This window comes from Asparagus officinalis, chromosome 8 (assembly GCF_001876935.1).
Source record: "Asparagus officinalis chromosome 8, Aspof.V1, whole genome shotgun sequence".
NCBI lineage: Eukaryota > Viridiplantae > Streptophyta > Magnoliopsida > Asparagales > Asparagaceae > Asparagus > Asparagus officinalis.
Genome location: NC_033801.1, coordinates 93,767,743 through 93,780,788, shown reverse-complemented (window position 1 = coordinate 93,780,788; position 13,046 = coordinate 93,767,743). Strand labels below are relative to the sequence as shown.

General features: G+C 34.0%; 1 protein-coding gene across 4 annotated transcripts in view; it reads right to left on the bottom strand.

Moving 5' to 3' along the window:
- Positions 1-10,815, bottom strand: part of LOC109819956 (protease Do-like 8, chloroplastic) — an 11,985-nt gene extending 1,170 nt beyond the window's left edge. Inside the window, exons 1-3 of one of the 4 annotated variants that reach the window (XM_020385971.1) lie at positions 10,496-10,809; positions 8,761-8,874; positions 6,480-6,863 (exon numbers count right to left, since the gene is read on the bottom strand). In XM_020385971.1, the coding sequence (XP_020241560.1) occupies positions 6,857-6,863; positions 8,761-8,874; positions 10,496-10,662 (288 nt within the window). In that variant the 5' untranslated portion in view covers positions 10,663-10,809 and the 3' untranslated portion in view covers positions 6,480-6,856. Of the gene's footprint in view, positions 1-6,479; positions 6,864-8,749; positions 8,875-10,495 lie in introns of those variants that run through there. The other 3 variants (XM_020385967.1, XM_020385970.1, XM_020385969.1) reach the window with 3 other exon arrangements.

Genomic DNA, 13,046 nt, shown 5'->3' with positions numbered 1-13,046 from the left:
ATAATATTATTATCTTTAACAATTCATATATAACTAACTAGTGGAGACACATATACCTCCAATACAACTCAAATAAGAGGGCACATATACCATCACTTCTTTTGGTGTTCCTTTGTGTCCGCTACCCAACTCCAATTTACCGATGCTATCATTTGCTTAGTAAGTTCTGAAAATAAAATTCAACTTGAGGATGTGTACAACTCAACAGGGGTATGTGGAACCTCTCTGTTAATCTAATGCAAAGACACAAGCCTCTCCCATTGCATGTCAACTTTAATGTACTATATGTGCTCAATAAGCCTTGACACTGAAACCAAACTCGAGGAACTCACAAACTACTTTGAAACTCAAGCGTACATAGACCCCTCTATTAAACTAACACAAAAACTATATACACTCTTGCCTCGCATGGTTTCTGTAACAAAACAACCCAAGTGAAGGCACATATATCTTCACCTCAACTCAAATTTGAGGGAACGAAAAAGATTACTTTGCTTACCGTTCATGTCATAGTCATTTTAAGCGGGGGCACAAAAGTTAAACAACAAAGAACATATACTCTCCTACTTGAGAAGTTCTCCTGACTTGAGTCATAGATGTTCTCATCTAAATCAAGATGATCACTCCTACTTTTTATAGTATAAGAAAAAATTAACTTGCTTATAACAGAAGATGTGAAAATTAACCTTGTGATAGAAATTTGAAAATGGAGCATGATAGGCATGCGAGATTTGAAAAGGCAAAAGGACGATAAATAAGTAATAATAGAAAACAGTTAGAACCAATTTTGATAAGAGACTTATGGTAGCTTCCCTAGCAATTCCTTTGTAACAACTAGTAACTGCTTCCCTCTGACTTCTCTACAAATAGATATCTCTCTGCGACTCCGAGAAAAGAGATAGCACGGAGAGAAACTCATAGAATAGACAGAAAGTGTAAACGTGAGTGAGAAAAAAACTATGTTTTTTCCACTTTTCTTTGAGGCCTCCAAGATACAAGTTTGAAGACCCAAGACCCCTCTGCTCTCCCTAGTTTATAACATGTTAAATATCTGATATAAAGTTTGCCAACAAAATATTTGCATCTTCTGTTATGTGATTTTGATGTTTGCTCAATTCTTTGTTTTCCATTAGTCACGGGTTTCTTTTAAATAAAAGTAGTTAACAAGAAGAAATAAATTTCTGGGAGCATTAAGCATGCAACCCTCCCTCTTATATAATCGAAGTGACACTAGTATATGTCTAGGGGCAATTTTTAGAAATTGCCCTATTCTACTTAAGATTAGTGACACGACTTGGTCAAGGGGAAATTAGCCTACCCAAATATAAATTTTCATGTGCTAAATACTAGCATGTTTTTGATTTTTCTAATAATATTTTCTACAATTTATTAGTAGAAGCTCTAGCGATAGTCAACACACTTCTCACCCGCCCTCCTATTGGCCCGCATAGCTGTTGCTTTCTTGTGTGCTGGTTAGCGATTATTTAGATTTTTAAAATTGCTTCCAACCCTAGGAACCTTAAGAGCATTGCATTAAACCCCCTTGAACTATTTATATTCTACTAGATCCGGTTATCGCATATAACCCCCTAAATCTTTTATTCGACTAAACCGCACTGAAAAATTTCTCATTTAATCTCTAAACCAGCATCGTCAACTCTAACATATCATGTATCATGTATGATGTAACAAAAAAAGATGCAAATAACCCCTTAGTCGGGAAAAAAACACTCTTTTGTCTTTTTTGCTAAAAGAGTATTTTTTGGTGTTGAGAAGAAATTCACGTCTTTTTTATCATGTATTTATCACGACACATTAGAGTTGACGCTATAATTTGGGGTACTAATGAGAAATTTTCAGGTAAGATTTAGGGGGTTTCTACAATAATGCCTAAAGTTTAGAGGGTTCTAGTGAAATTAAATATTTGAGGGGTTAGCGCAATATGTCTAAAGTTCAGGGGGTCTAGCAGAATTAAAAAGCTAGGGGGGTTATGTGCAATAATGCCTAAAGTTCAAAAGGTTAGTGAAATTAAAAAGTTTAGGGGCCTATATGTAATAACGCCTAAAGTTTATGGGGTTTAGCAGAACTAAAAAAATTATAGGGCTATGTGAAATAATGCCTAAAGTTCAACGGGATCTTATGAAACCTTCAAATTTTGTAGTCTAAAACCATGTTATATAAGCATATATGCTAACATATCATGCATCTTAGCACTTATTGCAACATAATTTCCACTGAATTTTAAAAGAGGATGAAAATTATTACTCTGTTTACCTAACAAACCATCAAGGTTTATGCAGGTATCAATAGCTAAGATTGAGGACGATGATAGTTATAATTAAAATATATAGAACATTTGTTTTCTGCTTCAAATGCAAATGTAAATTCTTGTAGTAAAACATCATCTCATCTTAAAGTGGTTTGCCCCTATTTTGGGAGAATTGAAGGTTAGCTCTTCATCGGCATAAGCTTAGAAACCATGACAAAATTTCTTCTTGGAAAAAATAAAAATATGATGAGAGAATAACAAGCACAACAAGAAAGAGGGAAAAGAAGTTTTGTTTTCTATGTGTAGTTTTAGTGCATGTTAAGATGTCAATATGATATCTTATTTGGATATGTATTTTTGCTTTTTATGTTCTATATGCTACTAATGCTACTACTAGACATGGGGATGTAATATTTTAGGAGTATGTGCACGTTTTGCAGCTCCTTGCTAACAATGCAGTGATGCTATTGATGTTAAACTATAATGCTACTAGACAATATGGATGTAACTATTCTGGTTATGCTTGTTTTGGTACTCTCCTGTGATGATGCTAGTGGTGCTAATAATCTGTTTAATTTTTGTTGTTCATTTACCTATCAAAATTTTAAGTAACTAGTCATTGCAATTTGTGAGATATGTGGACAATACTTATAAGCTTGTTATGGTTTCATGGTTTGCAGGTTCAACTAAGGGGGCTATAGAGCCTATAGTAGGCTATAAGCCTATGACGGACTATTGGTATGAGTCTAAGCCTTTTGCAATCTTGATGATGCCCTAAAGGTTTTTATTGCTGAGTTCATGATTGCACATATTTGGTTGGTTATATGTTTCATTGTACTGTTTATCTATTCTTGATAAATCTTAGCTTTCAATGATATATTGATTTCAGCCTATATTTATATGTCATATTTTCACATAGAGAGATAGCAACCTAAGTGAAAATTTAATGCATTGGATGGTAATCTCTACATGCACTACAAATGGCTACAATGCATTATCTTTATCTAAAAAGGTAGCAACTTATAGTGGTTTTTGATGTTCTGGATGGCTACCATTGTTGATGAACTAGATAGTAGTCTGAGCCTATGCATCCAAATCTTATTATGGTCTCCATGTTTTTGAATGCTCATAATAAGTTTGTTTGTTTTAACTCATATATATTTCATATTCTTTAAGGATTTTCTCTTCACACATAAAATAAAATTGAGATTTTATGAATTCTTGGCTGCTCCTGAGTTCTATACCTTGTTTCCTCTTTGATGGTTTTCTCTTGGGCATGTTGATATTCTATTTATATTACAATGATGATAGTTAATAATACGACATAGTACCCTACATTGTCCTTTTCATGTATTGGCTAAGCTATCCTTGATGCATTAACACTAATCTGAGCCAAAGCACGTAAATGATGAAGAAGTCCCTTTGATTGTGTACATATGTAAGCAAAAACTTTGATTGAATACATGAAAATATTTTACCTGAATGAAGATACTATAATCATGATTACACGGAGAACCATACAAGGAATTAGACCAAAATTGCAAATTTCCATATTTGAAGTTTATGTTTAGTTGATTTCAATAATTTCTTCAACTATTTGATTTGCTTCACTTTTCTATTTCCTACAATATGATCACCATTATCAGTGTTGACCTTGTTGGGTACACCCTCTTCATTTGCCTAAGCAAAATATTTGCATTTTCTATTGTGATATTGTGCATACCCCCTTGTTCTTGTCATACTACCAGGTCATCAAAGGAGTTAAAATATTGCAATCACATTCAAACTTGTAAGCTTTCAAGAGTAAGCATTCTCTCTATAGGTTCCAAAAAAAGTGGAGGTTGAATTGAGTTTGTAAGTTCGGCTCCGGTTGATACATATTTATCACTTATGCATGAAATATGTATATTGCCCACTTTTTTTACCGTTGGGAGCTCACAATAATGCATAGCATTATTATGCGGTACTCTCACCAGTGGTTATATGATACTTTGTGTCTGACGATTTCTTTGAATCCAAACATGAAAAATCTAAGGAAACTCAATCATCAAATTTGGTTTCCTATACTTTTCTTACCAAACAAAGAGGGGAATAAATGCAAGCCATGTTTTGTAATACTTGGTGAAACAAATAGAAAATTCTACTTTCTAAGAAACATGAGGGAAAATATGGAATTGCAATTCTAGGCTTAGAACTGATTTCCAATTATTACAAGAAAATAGCCAAACATGCCCTAAAGGAAGTTAATTTGGGGCTATGATTCTAACAAATGACCTCACGTTGTTTTGTGGTAAAAAGGAAGGTATTAAACAAAGGTGATAATACACTGGGTAAATTTAAAAGAGGAAATGAACAGGTCTATTTTTGCAGAAAAAGTTAGGCAACATACAAGCTTTGCAAGAACATTATGAGGGTACACAAAATGACTGAGAAAGCATGTCTGATGCATTTGTGCAAGGATGTGTGCATGCATGCATGTGCGAGTGCATTACCCTAGGCCATTTAGTTTGAACTCTATATGTAAATATGCAAACAAGATAATAAATTCAATTGAAATTGTAGTCTTCAAATTTCAATGGCTAAAGTGCACTTAAATGCCCTGTTAGTTTCACCAAGCCTGCATCTAAGTGACCCCTATTTTAAAATCGAGCAAATAAATGCTTATAGCATCTAAATGTTGCGGATAAATACCCTAAAGTTTTAAAATATTGCACTTTGATGCCCTCTTATTTACTTAATGTTGCATGGTGGTGCCCTCTTGTTTACCAAATATTGCATACAAATGTTTTTAGTTTAAAGTTTCTAAAAGTTACACTTTTTAGTACCCTATATTATATGATATTCTTGATATACCGGCCAATATATCATTTTATATGGTTGGCTAAAAAATGATATGATCTCAATATCCATTATTTTGACAAATTCTAAACGATGCATCCTCAACATGGCTGATATATCAGCTGATGTGTTAGTCAATATGTCCTTTTATATAACTTGTCATAAAATAATATAGATGTTTTTAGTAAAAATTCCAGCATAAAGAAGTTTCTAGCAAATTCTAATAGGCTCTTTTCCCCAAGCAAGATTCCACAATTCATTAGTGATCCTAATTATATATTATTTATATTTATATGCCTACATTTCATCAAGTATGTTTAGGGGCTGTTTGTTTGCCTAAAAAAGGGGAAATCAAAGAAAAGAAAACCTATTTCTAAGAAAAATAGGTTTTGGGATTGTTTGGTTGGTTAAAAAAAGAAGGAAATCAAAGAAATGGAGATGAGATGAGATGAGTTGTCACCTTATTATAGGATGATGTGAGTGATTTTTTAAGAAAACTTGTTTTGATGTTGTTTGGTTGGCGGAAAAAAATAAGAAAATGAATTATAAGAAACCTATTTCTTGTATTAGGTTGTTTTCTTTTGTTTGGTTATTTCTTAAAAATAAGAAAATAGATGAGATGAGATGAGTTGTCATTATATTATTGGATGATGTGACCCACACTTAAGAAAATTGTTTTCCTAGCTTTTTGGGAGGAAAACAAAGAAATAAAATGTTAATGAGATGAGATGAGTTGTCACAATCTTATTGGATGATGTGAGTGATTTTTAAATATGATATGAGATGAGTTGAGTGATGTTGTGGATGAAAATAATATTTTATTAGATGTGGTGGATGTGATAGATGAGTTGTTGGATGAAAATAATATTTTATTAGATGTGGTGGATGAGTTGTTGGATAAAAATAATATTTTATTAGATATTGTGGGTGAGTTTTAGGGATGGAAATGTATGAAATTGTACTTTTTAAGATTTCTTGGTTTTCATTTCTATTTTTTGGTTTTTTAGGAAATAACCAAACAGGCCCTTAGAATACATTTTAGGTTATTATATTAAACATGCACATCATCTGATACATCACTCCAATTTTTACTACATATTTCCCTGATATCAGTAATTCGATATAGATTTTGGTCGTTCGATATTTCCTCGATATCTGATACTTAAAACTAACATCGTAAATAGCAATGCAATAGTGGTAGCGATCTACACCCACATCACTATGGGCAAAAGCGGTTATTTTTTACCGGCATCGGCAATATCAGCTCGAAATAGTGCCTAATAGCGCGTTAGAGCGGTGAAAAATGTTATATAATGCTTTCAAATACAAATTATTAGGCCCGTAGCCAACCTAAACCCAACCCAAATTCTTAAATACATGAGCTTTTTGTACCTGACTAGAGCCCAACCTGAACCTGACCATTTTTTTAACTTAAAACCTGTTTCTTTTCTCGATTCATCTCTCTCCGGTGTTCGATAACAAAAAAACTCTAACATAAATAGCTGCCACCATCCCTCGTCGTTGAAGACCATCGGAGCTTCACAAGCATCTCTTATTGTCGAAGCTCCACCGCCACTCGTTGTCGAAGCTCCACTACCTCTCTCCGTCACCAAAACTCTACTTTTCTCTATTCTTCATCAAAGCTTTTCGTCCTCCTCTTTGTTCCTCATAAAGCTCCTCAGCCTCCCGCAACTCCGCCTCCGCCTCCTCGTTTTGAAGCACAACCACCTCCTTCTTGAAGCTCCTCTGTCATATTCTGTATAGTACTTTGTTAATAGCAGGTGATTATACATATCTATTTCATGTTTAGGATCTCTATAAATCTTCAATATACATTTATAGAATTTTTAGATTTTTTTTGAACTTTTCTTATTTTATAAAAACTTATACATGTTTAAACTGGACCAGTTTTTGACTTTACGCTTTTTGTTGTTAAAGCCCCAAAGAGCCTTAGCGGTGCCTCGCCACTTTACTACGTTTTCCGCTTTCCAAAGCTTGCTAAAAACCTTGATAATAGGTTAAGATGGGAAGAACAAATTTAACGTATTAATGTTTCATTGACATCTCATTTCCATCAGCTTGACCATTTCATATTGATATTTGGTTGGTAGGTGATAGGAACCAAAGAGGTCACTATAACTCCAGAAAAATACCAAAACTTTACAAGCAACAAGTAATACAATGCCAACCCTCTATACGGGTGGCCAAGTTCCTTAAAAAGAAAACCATGAGGAAGTGAAAGTCCTTCTACAGAACAGTGGCATCCAATAAGCATGTAGATAGACCTTTTTGGTCATAACATTAGCTCATGCGATTAGTCCTCCAATTTCGCTAGATTGAGAAATAATATAAACTTATTAACACTTACATCAATGAATTGGACTTATATGTCAATAACTAATGTTTGGGATGTGATGTAATTTGAACCATTGAATCATTTCACACCTTGTAGATAGATATGATTGGTTAATGGCTAGCAACTCTAATAATTTTTGTTCGTTACTTAGTTAGACAAGCTTAAACTGAATGGCCAAATAAGATAGGTACTGCTACAAGCTAACTAAACATCAGAGTTTTATTGCATGCATGATCACCCATTTCTTATATTTGGCTTGGTCAGGTTTCGACACACTATTGACGACACCAGTTAAACTGTCAGACATAAGAAATTGGTCTTATTCTTCTTTTGAGCTTTCTCAACTTTGAGTGCCTCACAGGCAATCTCATTCCAATAGAAGGGATCTCAAATGTTGACAATAACACTACTTAATTTGAAGATATCACTCTAACCCCACCCCTAGTTATTTTAGTTTACCCACGTCTTTGTTGATCAATAAACTATATAGTAGGAAAGTTGAGTCAATTGAATGTTAAATCATTCAAACTTCACAAATTAAAAGAACAAAATGTAATGTATGATTTGATATAAGTCTCCAAAGTAAGAACTAAGTGAATGATTTGATATAAGTCTCCAAAGTAAGAACTAAGTGAGGAGGGAACGCATGGGTTGATATATGTGTGTGTGTGTGTGTGTGTGTGTGTGTGTATATATGTATGTATGTATGTATATGTGTATATATATATATATATATAGACACACACACCTCACTTTAGAATGATTAGATGAGAAGTGATCACCACCTACGAAGGATCAATTCCAATCACACACGAACACACATGCACATGCCAGCACACTCGCCCCCCCCACTACACCCCCCACCCGCCCACCCCCACACACACATATATATAATGTATAACATCTGTATATATATTATGTATAACATCTGTATGTGTAATGTGTGTCAATGTATGTATGTGTGTGTTGTATGTATGCATGATGGATGTGAGGTGGAAGCTCATTTTGTTAAATGGGATATGAAGAAATAAAGGATGGCTTAATCCACACATCCTATGTGATTAGTATGGTGGACCTTACCACATGTTTGCCTATTAGTAGCTCATTAGTAAAATAAGAAACCATCTCATACCCAATTTTTTTGTGTGGCTAACATGTAAAACATAGTTATCATATCTGAAAATATAAAAATACTTCAGACGTCTTAAATCCTTCCATATTGATTTCTTTATACTAAAAACACAACTTTGTTCGTTGAGAAAAATAATGTTCTAGACAGTGCGAACCTGAAAGGTACCTGGAAGAATGGAAATATGTGTATATAGCTGAACTAGAAAATAATGCTCGGCGTGTCATGAGATGAATGTCCTTCCACATCAATTCACCTAATTCTCCATTGATATTATTTGACCTATAAGATACATATGAAGCAAACAAATAATCTAAGAAGAATAAATAAATAGATCAAAATATTGTGTATTGATAACAGACATATTTGGGACAAAATATTGTGTATTGATAACCCCAAAGAAGAATCCATGACTGACAAATTATTGAGTTTAAATCAAATTTGAGTTCGACCAGTTGCCAATCATACTGATGGGCTATAGATTATTTTAGTTATTCCAAACAGATCATTTCAGTTATTTTCAACTAGTGAATTCAAGGATACTCTAATAAACTTAAGTTTTTACATGTTTGGACAATTTTGCAGTACACTTATAAGTTATAATGTTCTGACTTCCCACTTACTAAGAAACAATAGACCCATCATTTTTCTCTCTTTGGCTCTAATGGTGAAAATCATAATCATTTCTGTATGATCTCTCTACATAAAACCTTAAACCATCTTATTTCTCAATACTTTCTCAATTTCTCTATGTTTCAAGTCCCTTACCTCAGCTCCTCCTACTTTCCCTCCTATTTTCCTCTCAACCCTTCTTCTAATCCAAACCTATCTATTTATCCCAACGTTAAAGTAGGGTAAAAGTTCATGTGAAGGTGGCTGAGATTTTTATGAAGCTATCTTGTTGATTAGAATTTAAAACTCTATCGCTAAGCAATTTGACAGAAAGCCATAACATGTCTTTGATCAAACTTAAAAGGTTTACCAGACCTTTTGGTAGTTCTACAAGTTTTGAGCCACTATTATCAAATTGGATATTAAGGGGCTTTATACAAAGGCCTTAACTTAAATATGAAAACTTGAGGCCAAGAAGAAGTCTATCAAGAAAAAACATCATGGGGACCTACAAGACATCTCTTCCTTAACAAATTAAAAGGAGGTACAATTAAAACAGCTGAGCTTCCCCATCAAGCCCAGCACAACTTATGCCTAGCTATACTCACACACAAAGGAAACAAGAGAGGCTAACTGAAATCAACAAATCAACAAAGAACTCCAAATATGTAAGATACCTAGGAGAGTTCATGCCCAACAGCTAAATGTTAGCGGGAGAAAATCCAATCTCTTATAAACCCACAATCGACTCTCGTTTAGTCAATATGGGACTAAACGGGGCCTTAACCCATTACCGCACTTCAGCAATTCCGACCCTCGCACGAGCTGGCATTGCACTAGTCTAGTTCTATAAAACATTGCTCCTAGATCCCGTCTAGTAGAAGGTAAAGTTATATGGGTCATAAACAGGTCGATTCGAACTACTCGGTTATGAACCGGATTATTTCAACTTGAACCAAAGTGGCCCGTTTAACCCTTTGGCTTTAGACTAGATTATTCCCAAACGAACAATGCAATGCAATGTTGGTGTCACAAGCCGCACTGCTGGCTTGTAACTGCAAATACTGGTTTAGCTCTGACACCATCTGTAAGAGGCCTAGGAAAACTCACCCTAAAAGCTAGTTGTTAGAGGGAACCCAAATTTCTTAAACAGACCCTAACAAAGTATTTATAAAAAAAAAAAGCGAAGTCAGCATTTTTTTAAAATAAGCATTTCAAGAGATATATCACGAGATTGTCAAAAGGTCTCAACTTTAAGATGCTAGACAGTAAAGAGTTGTCAAGTAATTACCTAGAGACTGATTTAGAGACGTTTAAATCGTCATTAGAACAAGAACCAGATGCTGACAGCTTGTCTCGAGAGCAAAGTGAAGAAGCTCCATCGAAGAAGACCTCTCGCCGTCCAAAACGTCGAGGAATTTGGACATGGAGAGACGAAGCGCAAGCAAGCACGTGCATTTTACGCAGAGAATTTTGATGAAAAAAATTCGGGGATTTTTTTTTTTTTTTTGGGCTTTTTCAGAACTAGGGTTTATTGAGCAGATTTTGAGGGAGCAGGGAGGAATGGGTAAGCAGAACCAGTGGCTGGAAGATGGTTCTATCTTTGTTGTTCTTGGACGGAAATACCCCTCACATTTGCATTTGATTATAATCATCATAAGCCATAAATATCATAAATATAAGGGAAAATTGTGTCAAGCCCCCAATAACGGGAAGCGCATGTGACCTGACCCTATGTATTTTGAGTCTTGTATTTCAGCCTCAAATGAATATTGTATTTGTGTCAATGCCCCAAAATTTCTGTCATGTGAGCAGAGAGAGAAAAAGCCCACTTGAAAGTACAAACTCACCCTCTAAAGTGACCGGACTTGGTAATCACACCCTCTCTCCCCCTCTCTCTTTTACTGTTTAGGAACCACCGAAAATTCCCAAACTTTATTTCTCCCATCTTGAATTTCAACTTAGAGTTAGGGTTTTCGCCGTGAATATGTCGTCGAATGAAGCATCAGTTCACAATTTCAAAGTCGCTCATCGCAGTGGATGATACAAGCAAGTTGTCAGCGGCCGTGAAAGACGGTCAAAACAAAATAATGAAGCCAAATCATCTTTGTCAATCGCTCGACGTGAACAAAGTGGTGATCACACAGCTTCCTCAAGTGATGATGGTCATGCCTCTTCTAGCGACGCTGAATACGGTGAATCATCTAGGAATGAAAGCACGGAGAAGCGTTGAAGGCCCTTTTGGTCATGCAAAGGGGTGAAGTACGAGGTTGAGGTAATAAAAGAAGACCATGGGGATGATTCCAACACCAGAAAGAAGTAAGTGCTGGGTTTTTTTTAAATTAAAGAAGTTAACATGAGTTCTCTCAAATACATAATATGTTATTTAAACTGAGGTTCATGTTATCTAAACTGAGGTTCATGTTATCTAAACTGAGATTCATATTAATTCTAATGTTATACATAAGAATTAACCTAAGTTTTCATGTTATTAAAAATGAGTTTCATGATAACTGAATTGAGTTTCATGTTAATTCTAATCTTATACATGAGAATTAACTTGAGTTTAACAAAATACATGTTAACTAAACAAAATGTTATGTTAACTAAACTGTGTTTCAAGGGAAATCATCTGAATCTAATTTTAGTTCATGTTAAGTCTAATTTAATTCCTATAAGTCTAATTTAATTCCTATAAAGTCTAATTTAATTCCTATAAAGTCCAATTTAATTCCTATTAAGTCTAATTTAATTCCTGTTAAGTCTAATTTATTTCCTGTTAAGTCTAATTCAACTTATTTTAAGTCAAATTATATGTTAAGTCCAATTTGATTCATGTTAAATCCAATTTCAGTTCATGTTAAGTCTAATTTTAGTTCATGTTAAGTCTAAGTTATTTCCTGATAAGTCTATTTCAACATATTTTAAGTCTAATTTTATGTTAAGTCCAATTTGATTCATGTTAAGTCTAATTTTAATTTCTGTTAAGTTTAATATCAGTTCATGTTAAGTCTAATTCAACTTGTACATTTGAATTTATTTTCAAGAAAAAGGTTAGTGATCTTGCAGTTGGGGCATATTATGAATTTATGAAACGTCTTGCGCCAAAGATATGTCAATGGCACAGGGATACATATGTATGCATATTTAACAGGAAATGACTAACATTTAACATGATATGATATATAAGTAGCAGGAAATTACATAAAATTAGCAGAAATTTATGTAGACTTAACATGAAATGACTTAAGTCTATCATGAAATTAATATGAACTTAACATTGAACAAATATGAGCTAATAAACGAGACTTAACATTGACCGGACTAGACTTGACAGTCTTCCTATTAGACTTAATATTCCTCTAATTAGACTTAACATACAGTGCCTTAGACTTAACATTAACCTTACTAGAGTAGAAAGTCTTCCTATTAGACTTAACACTTAACTTTTTAGACTTAACACTCTACTTCTTGGGCTTAACATACAATGCCTTAGAATTAACATTGACCGGACTAGACTTGATAGTCTTCATATTATACTTAACACTTAACTTTTTTGACGACTTAACGCTCAACTTCTTAGGCTTAACATATAGCGTCTTAGACTTAAATTTAACTGTACTAGACTTGACGGTCTTCTTATTAAACTTAACATTCAACTTTTTCGGCTTGACACTGAACTTTTTAGACTTAATATACAGTGCCTTAGACTTAACATTGACCGGACTAAACTTGACAGCCTTGCTGATTAAGTGTCTTGTATGCTATTAAGTATTATGCTTGTATAGTTACAGACTATATTTTATATTGTGTTAACTTATAAGATTTTCATGTTAAATGAG